Source organism: Coloeus monedula, assembly GCF_965178545.1.
Source record: "Coloeus monedula genome assembly, chromosome: 2".
NCBI classification, from domain to species: domain Eukaryota; kingdom Metazoa; phylum Chordata; class Aves; order Passeriformes; family Corvidae; genus Coloeus; species Coloeus monedula.
This window is the reverse complement of record NC_138782.1, coordinates 40143333-40162447: the sequence shown is the minus strand read 5'-3', so window position 1 is coordinate 40162447 and position 19115 is coordinate 40143333. Positions and strand designations below refer to the sequence as shown.

At 41.4% G+C, this 19115-nt stretch overlaps 1 protein-coding gene across 1 annotated transcript; it reads left to right on the top strand.

Annotated features, from left to right (window-relative positions):
• The first annotated feature begins 2517 nt into the window (after positions 1-2517).
• FAM98A (family with sequence similarity 98 member A) lies at positions 2518-19040 on the top strand. The gene is made up of 9 exons (XM_082276877.1): positions 2518-2560; positions 2757-2835; positions 5705-5853; positions 7430-7564; positions 10411-10595; positions 11594-11674; positions 12963-13079; positions 15466-15633; positions 17164-19040. The coding sequence occupies exons 2-9, from the start codon at positions 2783-2785 to the stop codon at positions 17914-17916; spliced, it is 1641 nt and encodes a 546-aa protein (XP_082133003.1). The 5' UTR covers positions 2518-2560; positions 2757-2782; the 3' UTR covers positions 17917-19040.
• The last annotated feature ends 75 nt before the right edge of the window (positions 19041-19115 follow it).

Here is a 19115-nt window from a genome sequence, read left to right as displayed (position 1 = left end):
GGCTCGGCTCTCCCCCCTCTCCACTGCGATAAGAAACATTCAACATTCCAGCTGCAAAGCTGCCAGGCCGAGGTGAGATTAACCCTTTTAGTGCTGTGAAGAGCTGAAAGCCTGAGGGAAGAGAGAGAGGAGATGCTTAAAGCTGAAATTCTATTGTGAAGCTATGATATATCAGAGTATCCCATTGTCATTTCATGAAGATATGGGGGGTGGAGTGTTCAACTTGTGAGCAAAAGCACCTGCGCTGAGATAGGCAGATGCTGACGCAGCTGTAATTTCATGAGAAGTTTGGACAGGGAGAGATGGAAGCGATGAGGACTTTTGCTCCAAATGGGAAAGGAGAAAACCTCAGTTCCTAGAGATGCTCCCAGAGATAGTCCTAACGAGGAAGATGATGAAGACCCTTTGCTCCCAGGGAAGGAGAAGGGCCTCTGGTTTTGTTTCTGAATGGCTCAACCTTAAAATTGTACCCCAAAAACTTCAAGAGTGGACCCTCGAAAGCAGTTGCGGGAAAAGCTGCAAGTCGGGGGAAAGGACTCACACGCAGGCAGAGAGACTCCTCTTCCTAAATGGACTGAACGATATTTGGAAGTGGGCGGCTGTCTCGTTGTGATAATGTTTTCATAGCACGAGCAAGAAGAGACTTCTCTTTCTAAATGGACTGAACAAGGTTATTATGGAAGTGGTAAACAGACTGAACATCTTAAGGGTTGTCTTTTTACATTGCCAGTGGGAGAAGGGAGGAAGGTAGGGGGAGGAGGAGAGTTCTGAAGGTGGTATAATTTTTTCCCCCTTCTTTTAGGTCTGTTAATAAACTTCTTTATATTCTTTCAAGTTTGGTGCTTGCTTTGTGTTTCTCCTAATTCTTATCTCACAGCAGATAAACAGTAATGAGTATTTTGGACCAAACCACTACTCTAAATTGGTGTTTCTGCTCGGTTACAAACCCAACCCGCTACAAGCCTAATCCCCCAGATCTCCAGTTTAGACTATCCACCCAGGCAAGGCTCCCAAGCAGAACACCTGAGATGCTTTAAACCAAAAATGGGTTGACTAAAGGAAAATCAGGTAATTCTCACAGCCCAGCAGTGACAAGGCAGCTTGCCAGCTTTATCTCTTTCGTTTTTAAAAAATTGGAGTGGTCTATGGCTACACTGTACTAACCACTGTACAACTAGAAGTAAATCCACAAAGTAGAATGCCTGTATTATTCCTTTGACATTAAGATTTTAGTCCTTAGGAGGTAATTTCCCCCTAAATGTGTAGTTTGATACGTCTTTAGTAGCAGAACTGGTGACTGAGCTGTCTGCTAGTGAAGTATTTGTTTTTTCTAGCCCTTCAAGGTACTGTTTCTTTATCCTCCTACCTAGCTTGAGGATACAAGATCCTTCATATTTCGACTGCAGCTTTTCTTCTTTGTGCCTGCCAAGGGCAGTTTCATGAAGTACAGGACTCCCCTCCTTGCAGCATCAGCTCGCTGCTGGTGACAGACTGGGATTATTTTTGGCACAAATGGTTTTGGCTTTCCCTAGAATGGTGTAGCCATCCCAACATATGCTCTTATCCGTGCCTCCTTTCCAGTACTGACGTTCTGTGGGACTGCTGTCCCGGGCAGCTGGGCAGTGCTGGCTAACAGAGCTGCAGAGAGCAAGCAGAATGAGCCCCTTTAGCCCCGTAACTGGGCTTTGTGTTCCTGGTCATGGATCTGTACCTACGTGCACGGCTTTCCCTCTTAAGATGCTGGCAACTGAGCAGCTGGAAAAAATGAACGCTGCTACACCCCTCCCCTGCCCCCCGAATTTAAAGTATTTTTTAAAAAAGCTGCCAGAGCGTCTGTGCGGAGTTTCACGGCACAGAGTCGGGCAGGCTCTGGTACGCTCAGCGCAGCCTTCGGCATCCCCAAACGCCACGTCCCGACCGCGACACCGCTGCAGCCCGCGCCGCCGGGGCACGGAGCAGAGGTGAAACGAGACCCGCGGATTCCATATAGTAATTGAACTGAAACTATTTCGATTTATTAATTTTATTAATTGTACTCGCTGCCGGGCGCCCCCCGCGAGGGGCCCTGCTGCGCGCAAGGCATGCCGGGATTTGTGGTCCCGGCCGTGCCGCGGGGTCTTCTCAGGGTGGGGACGCGCACCCGCTGCCTGGCGGTGTTTGACCCTTCCGGCGCCCCGTCCTCCCCCCTCCCCCCGCCCGTTGCCGCGACGCCGCTCGCCGCAGCACATTCCTGCGCGGGCTCCGCGGCGGGGAGGGGGGCGTTCTTCTTCCGGGTCTGCCGGTGCTGGCGCCTGAACAGAAAAGTGAGATCTTTGGCTCGTCCCGGGCTTCTCTCCCACAAAAACAACCCGTTTTCCGGGCTCGGACCCGCGTCCCTGTTTAGCAATGCTGCTCCGCTCGGCGGATAGGCGGAGACCGCCGCGGACGGAGGCGGCGCCGGTCAGGCATGGGGTTGGGCGGCCCTAGAAAAGCCGGGTGAAGAGTGAGGCCGGGGGCCTCGGAGCCGCGCTCCCCGCCCTGAGATGCCAACCCGGCAGTCGGCGGCGCAGCTGCGAACGCTGTGCGTGGGGCCGCGGGGGCTCGGGAAGAGGGCGAGCATGGGGAGAGGGGCTGCGGCCTCGGGGGCTCTCCCTCACCGCAGGGCGGGGGTTGAGAGTTGAGCCTTCCCCACGGGGCCGGGGTGGGCTGGAGAAGGGGGGGAATGGCGGGCGGTGGGGGTTCGAGTACTGGTGCCGCTGAGTCCCGCTGTCGCGCAGGTCTGCCCCCCGTGCCCCGCCGCAGGATGGAGTTCGAGCTCCTGGAGAACGACGTGCTGGAGTCGCTGGAGGACCTGGGGTACGTGTCCGGGGGTGGGGGTGCGGGGCGCTCCCGGTGTGGGCCGGGAGCAGAGGGCGGCCCCGGCAGGGGACACAGCGCCGCTGTCGCTCCTGAGGGCCACAGCGCACGGCAGCGCCTGGAATGGTTCCTTTTTGTCAGAGCTGCCCCCAGAGCGGGGCTGGTGATGATGCCCCAAGCCAGACGGGCAGGTTTTTAGCTGCACGGCCTTGGCGAGCGTTGCACTTCTCTGATCTCTTTGATTCTTGGGTGCCATCGCGTCGGTTGCTGCTCTGTTCTGCCTAGCGGTCCTAGCTGAGGGTGGGAAGGGATAAAGAGACCTTTAAAGATGAGTCAGACAGGAAGAAAACTTTCAGGCTTCATATTTAGTGGGGGGAAAAATAGTAAAAAGAATCGCAAATTAGTGAGTGTTTGTTCTCTTTACATTTTTTAAAGTGTAATAGGAAAAGCACAGGAAACTTTTGCTGTTTAAACCTGTTACTTTGTCAGAGTAACAGGTAAAGGTTCCATAATTATGAAAGGGAGAGCATGGAGAGCACGTCCTGCTGTAAGCTCCCATAGCTGTAAACTATTGGGAGTTCAGAGGACAGGCAGCTATAATTTCTGCTGGTTCTATGCAAACAGCTGTATTTACTCACATTGGCCCCATTCCCATAAATCACTTTATGGCTAGAGTCATTATGCTCCAACAAAGATTATATTTCCAGGCTAAGTTAATGATGATAGTTGCAAAGCTTGACAAATAGGCTTCTGTTTTGGCAGGTATTTCTCCGACTGAAATGTGAAATGGCCACTGTGCCACAATGAAAATACTGTGATTGGCTTCTTTTTTCTGTCATATGTTTAAAAGGGTACTAGTGGATTTGTGCTCCTGATTTGTGCAATTAGAGACAGAAAGTGTTGTGGATTTTTGACATAAAGAAATGAAGCAAACAGTGAAAGTAGATGAACAAATAAGTCACGTGAAGCAAAATTGACAAGTGGTTGAAAAGAAAATTTGGAGGATGAAAGACATGAGACCTCAGCAGTATTGGTAACTGGGAAAACTACCGCATGTGTCTAAAGGACTTCTGTTTCTTGGTGTCTGAAAAGACTGGGGTGTTTGAGGTTTTGGCAAAAGCTGCACGGTCTTCATGGTTCAACTTACTTTTTCTCACCAGATACGAAGCCATTTCTAATATATTGCTTGTTGTTTTTTTTTTTTTTTTTTTAATAGCATTGCATGTTAAAGAGCTGTTTCTTTTTTGTAATTGTGCTTAAGGTGTTCAGATGGTGGCCTCTTGTCTTGTAAATCAGTTTGCTGAACTGTTGAGAAAGCAAACAGACAGGATAGCACAATGTTACCAAAAGAGTGTGTAGCTCTAGAACATGTGCCATTGGCAGAAACAGAAGGAAAAAGCTGCTTGCAAGGAATCTGCAAGTTGGATTATTGGCCAGATCGATGTGTAGGTGAAGTCATAGTTATCAGAAATAACACACTCAAGATGTTACCTCTGTTAAAGAAAAAATCTAGAAAAGGTGCCTCTAGAAAATGTGACCAGGGCCTTAAATCCTGATCCTGCCAAAGCAAAAGGCTTGCCACTGCTTCCTTTCTACTTTAATCTATAACTGGATGCTTCTATTCTGAGTCCCAGATGTTCCCAGACCTACATGTGTATGTCTGAAACGTCTGTGGGATGGGACTTAAACTTGCTCTAATTAGCCTCTTGAAGTGTCCAGCCTACTGTGGTCATGGAGTAGGGTTGTAATGCATGAGATTACAGCCTCCCACCAGCTGCCAGTAGATTAACTCTGTCACAAATCAAGCTGCTCTGTGAGGTAAAAGTTATTTTTGAGTGTGGCTTCTTCATTTTACTTGGCTGAAGTAACAGGCCACTACAGTAAAGGCCAAATCCTTTGTATGTGATACTAAGCACAGGAGCAGAGTGAAGAGAATTACATTTCAATTTGAGATTTTTTTTTTTTATTCCTGATGTTTGCCTGAACTCATTGGATTGTTGTGATGTAGTGGGTGACTTTACCTGGAAGTTTCCAAGAGATTTCAGTTGGTTATATGCACTCTTGGATGTTCTCTTTTGGGGACAGTATACCAAAATATTGTACATTTTTTTTCTAAAATACTTGGGTGAACTCTAACTTGTGTTTGTACCTGGTTAATAAGGCAGCCTTCTCCCTATTCTTCAGTCTCCCCCCTGAGAGATTATCAGTAAACAGATGTCCTGAAAACTATGTTTTCTAAGATCTGATTGTAAACTCATGCTTTCTTACACTAGGTCTGATATTTGGCTTATTTTGCTTATGCAAAGAACTAATTCCATTGATTTTTCTTGTGCTTATTTAGGGAGGTTGGGTTTTCAGGAGAGGATATTGTCATGCAGATCACTTTTGTAATATTTCTATCAAAGGCTTTGTTTTGTATGGCAACCCTTTTATATGTGATAGGAAATGACAGAAAAGATGCACTTGTTCAGCAGTAATTATTCAACTGTAAAGCAGTATGTAGAGCTCAGGAAGGATTCTCTGAGACTGCAGTTGCCCTGGATAGATCCGTTGTCAGTAACATCTTCAAGAGATGGAGGCAGAGAAGTTGCCACTGTACATGGTAAGATTCTGGAGGAGGAAACCTTTGATGGTGATATTTTGTGACAGTCTCTTGGATGGTAAATTAATGTGCACAGAAATGCTGAGGTTACTCAGATGTTTTCAGTGTGCTTCTTGCTACAGTTCAGTCCAGGAATCACCGCTCCTGGAGATCAGCACTGCAGATGTGTTGTGGTTGTAGCTCTCAATATGTTTAGAGGATAAAATAAATCTATCAAAGGACATTAGTCACAGCAAATATGAATATTAATTTTGTTTTACTTCGCAGTTACAAAGGCCCGTTGTTAGACGACGGAGCGCTGGCTCAGGCAGTCTCTCATGGAGCCAGCTCCCCTGAATTCACCAAACTCTGTGCTTGGTTGGTGTCTGAGTTACGGCTCTTCTGTAAACTAGAGGAAAATGTGCAGGCAACCAACAGTAAGTAGTCATAACTCCAGCACAAACATGCACTTAAAGGGTGTTCTTGCATGCCACAAAGATTAGGGCTGACGATATCTGTTGTACCAGGGAGTGTTGTCTGCACACTGCCAGATTTTGGGTATGTTCCACCTCAAGCTTGCCTAATGAACAGCCAGTATAGGTTGAAATAATAGTGGCGATCAAACTGTCTTTCTTCTGAAATTAGCTTTTTCTTTCAATTTTTCAGCCATATTGTTTTTTAACGTTCTTAGGTGGATTTAGGGAAACATTAATGCTAGTGGAGTTTTTATTAGATTGTGAGAATATTTTATTTAAATGCTTCCTTTTGTAATTTTGATGTCAGTAGTACTACTATTCAGGGTAACATTCTTCTGGCTACGGTAACCATATTTTGTTTTTAGTGTTGGTTACCTTAACTCTGTGCTTTCTATGAATTTTTCCCTCTTCATGAAACACTCTGAGAAGGAGCCTGAAAATGATTGTTTGTTTTTCATTTTGGTGGAGGAAGCAAACCTTAGCTTTCAAAAAAAAAAGTTGGTTTTGGTCAGCTAGTCATGACATTCTACAGATTAAATTGTTAAATTGGTATAATAACCCATATTGCTGAATATCTAATATATTAACTCATAATGTCTTTATGAGCTGAGCTTTGTATTTACTCAGTGGCCAAAGGTTGTTGCCTTTTACCTCAACATCTGTTGCTTCCTTTCTCTCTGTTTTTGACATGTTCATTCTTTCTTCTTTGAGTGTATTTCACATTCTTTCTCTGTAGCAATACAGTATCTCACCCCTTCTAGTAGTATAAGGTTCCTATTCTATGCTTTGTGTAAAAATACAATCCAGAAGTTTTCAAACACCAATTTCAAGTTCTTTAAACACAGTGATAGAAACATGCTAGCTGGAGTACCTTCAAGTCCTACCTTCATTTTCTATGTCTTGAGTTTGGGAATAACAGACATTTGGGGATGAAGTCTCTTTCCAAAAGATGATAAATAGTTGCTTCTCATCACTGTTTTTTTTTACCTAAAAAATTCTGATTAGTTTCAGTAATTTTTGACAGAAATAACAGTCAAAGGTTTTGTTTACATGACTTAATTATTTTTAAAGGATATTGATATGAAATAAAATCAGTTGACAAATGTGAGCTTACAGGGAGAAGAAATAGAAAAAAAAAAGAGCATTCATAAGCCATGTTTATTATTCATGACTTTGTCATAACTATCTGAGACATTTGTAATGGGAAGAGATAATTGATATTTAAAATACACCTGTAAAATTTGTGATGTTTTTAATGTCCCCTTTCATTATAGAAGTTGCCAGTGCCTGTCTGTTGTAGCTTGGAAAAGCTATCAGTGAAACAAAATTTTACATTAGTGAAGCATATCATGGTTCCAAATAAGTTATGCTGTGTCTTTGAGGAACCCAAGAAATGCACTTGGCCTCCATTAAAAACAGGTCTTAGTATTAAATAGCAACTCAAGCAAAAGATGTATTTTTTTAAATAACTAATTCATTCTAATCATAGCCCCATATATATTAGCAGTGAATGAATGATTATTCTTTTTTTTCTAAGGTCCAAATGAAGCAGAAGAATTTCAGCTTGAAATGAGTGGGTTGCTGTCTGAAATGAACTGTCCATATGCGTCATTAACATCAGGAGATGTGACAAAACGCCTTCATAATCAAAAGAACTGTCTCTTGCTGCTTAGTAAGTTAAAAGGGTGCTTGCAAGCAAATCTGGTTTTCTGCAAGATTCATAGTATTGTTTCTTCCACTTAATGAGATACTGGTTTGTCTAGCACAATGTACCACAGTGTAGTTACCTAAAAATACGCATTATTTTTTCTGTAATTTACAGTGTCAGAGTATGACACTTCTGGGTTTACCAGTCAATGTGTAGCCAGTATATGACGGAAGATATTATGAGTATTAACCTTTTTTGCATTCACGAGCAAAAAGCCTGTCCTATTACTTCTGAAAAGGCACAACAAAAAGGGAATTATTTGAAGAATTCTGCCAGAATTTAGCTACTGAACTCTACTTAGCATGGTTGTAAAAATGATCACTAACATCAGATGCATCATAGTTTTGGAGCCCCCTCCCAGTGTGATGACTTGCAAGGTGCCACAAAACTTGCATTTTCCTACACTGACAACAGTCGGAATTGTTATGAAAGAGAGCATGTTTTATCCCAACTTCCAGTTCTTTTGATCATCATCCTTAGCAAATAGCTGTTGCCTTCTGCTGACTGAAGGGAAATTAATGTTAGCAATGGTGATGTCTTTTCTGCCCATCAAATCTCTACAGCTAAATTGGTTTTATTTCTGCTTATGAAATGTCAGAGGAGAAGAAATAGTACTTGAATTTGTAAAAAGTGTGTGATATTGACTCACATTAAAATAAAAAAATACAAGTCTCGGAGTTAGAAATTGCAGTACTAGTTTTAATCTGATCTCAAATTAAATGTGAGTTAATGTTTTATTTGCTTCCTCAGTTGCTGCTGATTCTTTAACTTTTCAAAAAGAAATTTAGTTCTGCCTTCATCTGAGATACAAAAGTTAATTACAGAGTAGGTTCCTGTATTTCAACAGTAGGAGAAAGATGAGAAGACTTAATCTGAATATTTTTTGTAGTATGTTCAAAAATGTAAGATGAAGTGAGGTAGTCGTTGCATTTAAAATAATTTGTAGCTCAACCAATCTCCTGTTCAGCTTATTTTCTCTCAGCCAAGCCATTCAATAAATTTGGCTTGTCTGTGACACACAGTTTATCCCAGAGGTCCTTTGGGATGTACGTTTTGGTAATATAAGGCCGTGTTCAGGAGCTGAACTTTGGTATCCCATCTGGCAGGAATACTGTGTTTACTGTCAAATGTGAAATTGCAATAGTGCCAAACTCCTTTTTTGTGCACCACGATAGTTGCATAGCTTTCTTAAGCTGCATCAAGTGAACTTATTAGGTATCCTGTTGTGAGCCGTAAAACTAGGATTTTTTTGGGAGAAACAGGATAAACCTCTGTAATGAAATGCCAGGGTATTTTACACTTTAATGAAATGCAGCACAGTTTATGTCATTTGGAAGATGTAGCAGTATTGCTGGGAGAGGAATGCACCAAATAAACCTAAGTAGTTAGGATTGATTGCCCTGAGCGTGCAGCATCACTAGAATACAATGTTAGGTACTGGCATCTGCAAAAACAACAAGTACAAGAGTTGCAGGCTGGTTCAGAAGAGGTCTGCAAAAAAGAATCACTATCTGAAGAACATTTGTCTTAGTGACAGACTTAAAAATTTTTGTCATTATCAGAGGAGGTTGAAGGTAGCTTAAATGGGATCTCTAAGTTTTTAAAACAAAATTATTCTGGTAGTTTCTTTTCCAGTAGGCCTGAAAAGAGTGTAAATAATTGGAAGTTCAGTGTAAGAAAACCCTGTATAAAGTATTGCTGAAAGAACTGAGAGAGGATGCATCACTGCTTTACATATTCTAAGAACTTTCTTATTTATAAGGTGTTCTGTATCTTTAGCAGAAGACATTCTAGAGATCTAGAAGAAATTCTAGAGATCATTAAAATGCTGTCTTTTATTAATCTTTTTATCTGCCCAATTTTATGAATAATAAGCTTCTTTTGTACAGCCATGGGTCTACTTCTCTGCTCACAAGTGTGTCTGCAGTATCAATTTTTCTTATTTTTAGAAATGTTTATGTACATTATTGCTATGGTCACTCAGTATGACTAATGAGAAGAGTATTGCTAAACCTGTGCATTTTTTAAAAGTCAAACCTTAAAGTTGTGACACCTGCCAACAGAGGCTCTTTGTATCATTATAAATTTGTATCACTGTAAATGACACCTGATGCTGAAATTCTGGGCATATACTGTGTTCAGAAATTGTGATTTTGATTTTTCTCTGTTTGATAAAGGACTTACAATGTAGTGGTAGGCTCTTACAGTTCTGATATTGAAGAGAACTTCAGCCATTCTAGCTTCTATTTCATCAGTTACAGCCTTCCTTTCCGAAGTTATTGTAAACATGAATTCTCAATAGTACTTCTAAGTGGGATTATTTTTCCACTCTGCATTTTGCATGGGAAAGTAGAGGAGATTCACCCAACATTTCACTTCTCTTTACTCGTTTCCTTGCTTTTTTCCTAGAGCCTCAAGAAGTGCTTGCTTGACTACCCTTAATGCACATCCCAGTCCCTCATCCTGCTTGTTTCCATGTTCCTAGTTTCCTGTCTTTGCTGGGTGAAGCATGAAGGAAAAGAGCTGTGCTCTGTTGAACTCTGGGATTAATACCTGCTGGAATCATGAGGATTTTTTCCAGGCTTTGATTGGTTGTACTAAACCTGTCCTCTGTTTGTTGTGTTTCTAGCACTGAACTCTGTAATTATTATAAATACAAGTGTTCTGTGGATACAAAATTTCTATCCCTCACTCTATCTAAAACAGTCCATTTGCACAGCTGTTGTTTGTAAGCACTTGAGTTTTCACTGGCTCTAAAATAACTTAACTCTGCTGGATCTGATGGTCAAATCTAATTTTTCTTACCCCAGCATACCTCATCTCAGAACTGGAAGCTGCCAGAATGCTGTGTGTGAATGCCCCTCCTAAAAAAGCCCAGGAAGGAGGTGGCAGTGAAGTCTTTCAGGAGCTGAAAGGCATATGTATTGCTTTAGGCATGTCCAAGCCTCCCGCCAACATAACGATGTTCCAGTTCTTCAGTGGAATTGAAAAAAAAGTAAGATCCAAAGGAAGAAAAGTTGGAATACTTATGATGTTACTGTTTTGATGGAGAATAGTTCTGCTACCTGGGCGACATTTGTCTCTTGTGAAACTCCAGTGTTTGAATTGTGAAGGAGAGTTAATGTGTTTTACTGCATATGCAAAGAGAATTTTGAAAATTATTTTAAATGCTTTTTCCATGCCAAGGCATGAGGTCAGGGACTACTGCTATCATTGCCTTTCAGGGTGACTGCTCTAGGTTTTAATGCCATCCCTTGCTGCAGGAGACATAGAAAATGCTGAGTTTAGGCCTCAGGAAGAATGTTAAAGAGAAATGTTTTTCAAGAAATACACCTAAACAAATTTGTATGGGATGATGTTTTTATTTTTTTAGTGTTTTAAAAATGTTTCAATTAAAAGGTGGTGTAACTAAAGTAAAACTTAACACCTTTTCCCTAAGACTTCATCAATTTGTGTGATTCCATTTATTTGTATTCCTTACATGTGTGTGTTCTCTGGGCTGTTGTGATTTTTTTGAAATAAGTTGTGCCCAAACTCCTAAAATGCAAGTTAGATTTAAAATTTCATATTAAAGATTTTTCTCCTTTTGATTGTAAAGAGGGGTCCTTCTTTGGGTCATGTTATATTTCACGTGGTCTTAATATAAGCTTTTTGATACAAATGTGGGTTTTTTTCTGAATGAAAGAGATGATGTGTAGAATAATCCCTCTGGCTTCAAGAGGAGCTGCACCTCATGGTATCTTTGTTTTAACTGTGGATCTAGTCTGTAGTTCCTTCTCTTAATTTCTAAGTAATTATAGCTGAGACTACCAGAAATCTAAAAACAGTTGCCTTCCAAAAGAAGTGTGCATGGTTCTCTGTTCCAGAGAAAATAACTTGATATTGGAGGTTGCTCTGTCATACCTCTGACTATCCAACAGTCCTCTCCTTTAACTTGAATCTTGAAAAGCTAATTTTGTTAGCCAAAGCTTATAATTTTGTGTCTCCTAACAGCTGAAGGAGACTCTAGCAAAGGTTCCACCTAATCATGTTGGAAAACCTTTACTGAAGAAGCAACTGGGACCAGCTCACTGGGTGAGTAGTTGCAGGTATTAGAGCCCGTTTGCCTTTTTCAAGTATATAAAGTATTGATCTTGATTCTGTGTGTTGCAAAATGATTCTTCTTTCTGAGGACAAGATGATAATTTCTTGCAGTATAATGTATATGTTGGTGCAAAAAATGTGCAGCAACTGATAAGATCTTAGACTCATGAATCTCTGGGTCCAGGTGCAGGTTAAACTTTTCTAAAATAAGAGATCTACAGTGGTGGTATTGACCAGCATGCTTGTGCAGTAGCTTAAACCTTCCTCTCCTGGCCTTTGCCAGCACTGTCTGTGTGATCTAGCCCAGCTGAGATGGTGTCATGTCTGCTCCTGGGGCTTTTTTTTAGCTAAGCTATGGGCCTTTTCATAATGCCCTCCTCTTTCTCTCATTTGGAGTAGTCTGCTTCCTTCCCAGCCTCTCCAAGAGGCAGTGAGTATGCAGGTAGGAGCTGGGAGAAATGTTGTACACCCAGGCTGCAGAGCCGGGATCTTCTCCAGCCGGGATTTGTCACCTGCTGTTCTAGGAGGATGGTGCCTGGGTTAATCACTTCTGCTGCACCAAGCACAAAGCTATGGCTGCTGCTGCAAGACTTCAGGTCTCTCTTGCTTAAGGCTGAAGCACATCTTCTCCCAGTAGTCTGCTTCCTTCACTGTTTGTACTGTTGAGACTAAAGTGGGCCCCACTGCCCCCCCTCCAGCCAGGCCTCTGTCGATACATAAATTATTTCCCTAATGGTGCGTATCTCACCTGCTGCTCTAAATAAACCACTTTCTGCTACCAGGTGTGTTTCTCATGGTGACTTTTTCCTTTAGGGCACTTTGTTGTTTTTCCTATATGCAGATTGTACTTTAATCAAGATCCTCTTATAGTACTGTACTTACTTTTAGTCCTTTATCTTTGCTCTTTGTCCTTAAGCTTACTACTTTTTAAGAAGGCAAGGATGTCCTGTCCTGTTTCCTAGGACTTACATATGCCCTTGCTTCAGCTTGTTGCCTGTAGTATATTGTCACCTTTGCTTCTCTGTCCTGGTGGACGTTGAGAAAGCAGTGTGTGCAGTTTTTGTGCTGTTAGAAATGGTAGAAGGCTGAACATGAGCTTCGGGAAGATAACATCTGCAGGCACAGCTTGGCTGTGAGTCCATTTGACAAGGTAGATAATCTTAAGCAATCTTAAGCTCTGCATAGTATCTCTGTGTGTCATACTCTCTTCCGTCCACATAGTTGATTAAGTAGAAATGTTCTATGATCTATAAATAATGTTTGCAAATTTTTGTTTCAGGAAAAAATTGAAGCAATTAATCAAGCCATAGTCAATGAATACGAAGTCCGAAGAAAACTGTTAGTCAAACGTTTGGATGTTACTGTGCAATCCTTTGGCTGGTCAGATAGAGCTAAGGTACAAATAACTTGCTGTGAAGTAGTGGTTAATGGTAACCCTTTATAATAAGTATCTCTGCAAAACTGCATCATTGTTTTGTCCTTCATGAGTCAGAAATAATCACAGGAGTTGTCTGGTTTTGTTTTGAGTATCTGAAGAAGTTTATGACAGTGTAAGAGGATTAAAAATATTTTCCTTAAAACTGATTTGTTGGGTTTTTAATCAGTTTGTAAAATGAGAAGACAGACCATGTGTAACTACACACCAAAGCCACTAGAAAAAATAGAGATTACTGATCCAACCATGTTCAGAGTACCATAATGTGAACCATTAGGTGCTGTGTCTCGTGTGATGGTAGAAAAACATCTTCCTGTTGACCATCCGGTATCTTACTTTGTGCTGTCCACAGCAGTCAGATTTCCTTAACTCAAAGTGTGTGTGCAAGCACAGCTTCCCAGATGCACATGAGAAAAGCTGCTAAGGCACTACTTGTTCTTACCTCATAGACAGGGTAGTACTTTATGTGCTTCTTTTGTCTTTGAACTGTGCAAGTGGCTGTGGCATGAGATCTGTTCTCCTTTGAGTATGTGATGCATAATCTGCTTTTAGAAATAATTACATGGTTTCCCTATTTCCTATGTCTCAGAAGGAAATTACAAGATTTAAAAAGTAAATGTAATTTAGTTTCTAGGACTAAACTGGATCTGCTAACATGGTGTTTAAGAATGCTGCTGACAGTGTTTGAGTTATTAGTGCTAAACTGTGGCACATAGAATCAAGTGGGTTTTTTTAATAAATGTGTTTTTCAAAAAGCAACTGTACTTTAATAATAAACTGTGACCTGTCCCATTTTCTGTTTCATCATCTGAGTAGGACTTCTACTGGTGTACTCTCTCTTAAACCTTGTATTCTTCAGGCTTTTTAGCAGATGACTGAAGAGCTAGCTGACTGTTTAAATATTTTAATAGTAAATAAAAATGAGCAAAAATGTGAATTATGTTTAAAAAGCAGAGATTTCTAATTGTGTTACAGCTTTGCCATCTTTATCCATGTGTTTTTGTTTTTTTTCCTAGGAATTCTCAGATATTTTTGAACTTGACTAGCTACACAAAATATTTTCACAAAACCCACAAGTTGTATATATGCATTTATATCTATTAAAATGCAATTTTTTTTAGAAGCATAACAATACAAAATTGGAGAATGTTGCTGTAGTATTCCAGTTTGTTTTGACAGTAACTTTTAGCTAGATGGTAATTTTATTTTTTATTTGAAAAGTATCAGAATACAGTAGTATGACTAAATAGCCATTTCTCCAGGTAGTGGAAATGCCAGGGGGAAAAAAAACCTTGCAGTCTATTAATAGGGATTTTTTAAAGTTAAAATTTCAAGTTTCACCTATAACAGTATCATAGCACCAAAACATTGTGTTCAGAGCTCAGTCAGACTTACCAGGGAAAAACACACTAGTACTCTGGTGAATACATTTGCTTCTCCTACCTTTAGCCAGTGTCATATTCTAGTTTTCTGCCTTTTGATGGAAAATAAGATTTTAGGATTTTAAAATGTGCTCCTAAGTTTTTGTGCTGTTAAGATATGTTGGAAAACCTGGTTTGCCTATCCTCACTGCCTTCATCTGCATTCAGATAGCAATCTGGTTTATCCCAACTGCATCGCACACTATACTCTGTTGATAACTGAAGAGAGATGTAAGTTGTGTGGTAACTCCTGTCTGGTAGCACAGATTCCTCATGTGTCTCAGCTGGAAAATTTTGGAGGTGTTCAAAAAAGCCAGAATGGTTAGTAGAGGAAGAGACATTGCATGCAAGGTGAAGTTGAGTGTAGGATCTCATTTCTAGTTCTGCCAGTCGCTCTTGATGCCTTGTCTTTGTGAAGAAGCTGACTGGAATGAAGAGGAAAGAGTTAACAGGACCTTTTTCTGCTGAGAAGTGTTGGAGATGGGGTGATTCTGGCCTAACTGGAATGGGTGCGGGTCAGGGTGAAAGCACAGAAGGAGGCCTGGAGCCTAAACACAAATGTGTTTAGCTTTCAGTGTCTTCTGGACACTAGCAGAAATTCACATAACTATATGACACACTTCTATTACGTGTTTGACTGCCTGGAAGTAATACAGTCTGCATATATATACATTGTTAAAATTGTCAGCTCATTGGTGTCTTGGCAGTTCAGTCAGAATTGTGTTTCCTATTTACTTAAGAAATGAATGTGACAAATGCTAGTTTTGTTGAAGTAATCCTTAGTTATAAAGTACTTCTCACTGATTTTATATTAACTTTTTGTTCTATTTGCAGTAGTGGCTTGTTATTCATTGCTGATTTGATTCTTCTGTTGAGGTGTCCCATTGCTTTAACTGACTGGGTTTTATTTTTCTTTACTCCAACAGAGTCAAACAGAAAAACTGGCTAAAGTCTACCAGCCAAAGCGTGCCCTCTTATCTACTAAGTGCACTATATCAATTGCAAACCTCTTGGCGGCTCGGCAAGATCTGTCAAAGATTATGAGAACAAGCAGCGGGTCCATCCGAGAGAAGACTGCATGTGCCATTAATAAGGTACCTTTGGTGACTAATGGCTTTTGTTCTTTTAGGAATATTTAAGTAACTTGAATGTAGTAACAAATCCTACTTTTTTTCAGGATTGTAAGTGGAATTTGGAAATACAGGATAAGAAACTTGGTGTTTATACATTCCAGATAATGCATTAGTGCATTATGGATAGTGCAAGTTCAGCTACTGAGGTTCACAGTGTCTCTTCTTTGGGGCAGTAAAAAATTGCTGAAGTACCTTGGATTACTTTCAGTGGGAGTAGGCCTGCTCTGTCTTATCATAATTACTGTAGTCATTACACTACTGCTACCTAATTCTGTCACCATGTCTAAAATAACACCTACATAGTAACTGTATTTCTGGTCTATGTAAATAGAATGTACTAAGATCACAAGGCAAGGATCCCACAAATGAGATTGCCCTGGGTACACAAATAGATTATAGTCAAGTGTGTGGTTCCAATAACGACACAGTAGAAACATGACTTACACTAAACAATTTGCCTTGTTTCAAAAATTATGATTTCACAAGAGTAATAGGCTCACAAAAGTATACATGCTGAATTTGCAGCTCAGTAGCTATGTACAGCAGCATACTTGGTGCTTTAAAACTGTGGGGATAGGTGCATGCTTTTCTACCTTCTGGGTGCCAACTGCACCTCAGGTAAAGCTCTGATTGATTTAGGAGGGAATAGTGGTGTGCTGATTTGACCACAGCCCATCCACCCCAGATAATTTCTGCACCTTTTTAGTGTTGTTGGAGTGTAAGAAATTAAGTGGTAAGACCAGTTGATTATATCATCGGAATGTATGTATGTTTTAGTAGGAATGCAGTATTGCTCTGCTGCTGATGCATAATCTGTTACCTTATCTCCATTATCAATATTAAATGTTTTCCAAGGCAGTAGCATGAAATAGCAAAGTAGCCTACTTCTGTTGAAGTTCCTTTGTTATATTGTTTTAAATCTTAAAGCAGTACAAATGTCCTGTCCTATTTTATCTTGCTAAATTTTTAACATCGCACCATCCTTAGATAGTTGAAGGCTTCTAGAGTCTTGCTCCACTCTGATCAGTGCTGTCTCACACCTGTCTGTTGTTAAGTTTCTGTGTATCTTTACTGAAAAATAGAATTTTTTTCCGTTTATTTATCAAGTCAATGTCTTCTACAGCAATTCAGAGCACTAGTTAGGAGAGAGACTGTGTTGCACTGTACTTGTGCTTATTTGAGTTTAGCACTCTGGACTGATAAAGAGTTAAGTGAAAGACTGTGTTGGTGCTGCCCATGCTGGTGTGCCTGCTGTTTGAACAAAAAGCACAGGTCTCCTGACTTGTCTTGTTAGCAGTGCTTCAAGTACTAAATAATCCCTGTTTAATTTTTGTTAACTGGAGACAGAGGTCTGTCACATTCAAACAGACAAAATTTGCCTCTGGATGTAAAAAACCTTGGAGTGGGTGCTGTCCGTAGTGTGTCTCAGTAAATGTGGTTTCTCTGTGAGGTGTCACAACTCCTATGGCAGTTTTCCCTTTCCCTTTGCAGGTGCTAATGGGCAGAGTGCCTGACAGAGGAGGAAGGCCCAATGAAATCGAACCTCCACCTCCTGAGATGCCACCATGGCAGAAAAGACCCGAGGGTGGCTCACAACAAGGCGGTGGCAGAGGAGGAAGAGGTGGCTACGACTCTTCCTATGGAGGGCGGGGAGGTTATGACCATGGGGGTCATGACCGAGGAGGAAGAGGAGGCTATGACTCATCATATGGAGGGCGAGGAGGTCATGAACAAGGAAGCCATGATAGAGGGGGACGAGGAGGACGTGGTAGTTATGATCATGGCGGCAGAGGAGGAGGAAGAGGAAACAAGCTTCAAGGAGGCTGGACAGATGGCGGAAGTGGTGGCTACCAGGATGGCAGCTACAGGGAGAGCAACTACAGAGATGCAGGTTTTCAAACAGGTGGTTACCATGGTGGTGGTGGTGGCTACCAAGGAGGTGGCTATGGTGGCTACCAGTCATCATCTTATTCTGTAAGTGGCTACCAGGGGGGTGGTGGCGGTAGCTACCAGCAAGACAACAGATACCAAGATGGTGGGTCCCACAGTGACCGAGGGGGTGGACGTGGAGGAGGGAGGGGTGGCCGTGGTGGTCGTGGTGGCCGTGGAGGTCAAGGAGGTGGCTGGGGGGGCAGAGGTGGACAGAACTTTAATCAAGGAGGACAGTTTGAGCAGCACTTCCAGCATGGAGGTTATCAGTATAATCAGTCTGGCTTTGGACAAGGAAGACATTTCACCAGCTGAGGCTGCTAAAAATTTACACTTCAGCAGAGCTCACATAATAAAAACCTGGTTTCAGAGGCCTGACTTAAATGCTGCTTTGAATTAGTACAGGTTTGTACACAGCAGGTAGAATCTCTTTGGGTGGGATGTTTTGCATTGAGCAAAGTACAACTTTGTGTAGACCTCTCCTCCCCATGCACCTCCAACCTGTCTGAATGAAAGGTGTTGTCACTACACCCTGCACCCTAAACATCAACTAATAGCCATGCTTTTTTGATGTTGGACTGGTTCCCTCTGCTCAAAACATTTCTGTTTTGAATGTGCCTGCTGTGTTTGCCTTCTGTTTTGATTTGGATAAATACCAAGACCTGTCAAATTTGTCTGTTATAATACACAGTAGAACTTCTGCATTCCTCCCCCCCGTAACCATTGTTGAGTTACACGTTCTAAACCAGTTCAGAGTGTTGCTTTTTGGCTTGCTGACCTCTTGTTTCAGTCTCCATGACGTTACAGCACGTGCGTGTGCACAGGGAGCTCCTCTGACAAATGGGATTTGTGTTATCTTGAGCTCTGCTGTGGATGCCATGTTCAGTAGCCTTATCTCCTGCTAAACAACGTTTTCCCACCTGCTCAACTCTGAAGACTGAGTGCCGCCAAAATCTGCAAAGATCATTTCAAACTAAGCTAAATTGTGAACTGATAGTGTGTGTAGGCCTGTAGTTAGGTGTAGCAATTCAAACTGACCTGCATCCATCCAAAACAAGTTGCTCCTCCTCCAAACCTAATTTTTACTTGAAATCAGCTAGAAAAAATGACAAACTGACATTTATTTTATTTGCAAGTTAATACCACTGGCTCAGCAAATCTAGGGCAATTTGTTTTGGGGGTTGTCTTTTTAAAGAAATGCACTACGGCCTGGGAATATTAGTTCCTGCCTGGAGGAAGCCCTTTTATTATTGCTGCAGAAAACAAAACCTGGCTGAGTTTGGTGTTCTAATGTTTGGGTTTTTTTTCTTTACTGAAAGCCGCATAATGCTTCTTGCTGGGTTTTTTGTGTACATAAACATTGTCAAAAAGCTGTGAAAGAAAATGGCTGAAGGTGTGCTGTTGTATAAAAGGTGAGCAATAAAAGTATCTGTATGTTCTGTTCGCTTTTGTTTCTTTTTCTTGACAGTAAAAAGCAGTTGCTAAAGTAGCTGGGAATCCATGGGGATTTCTGT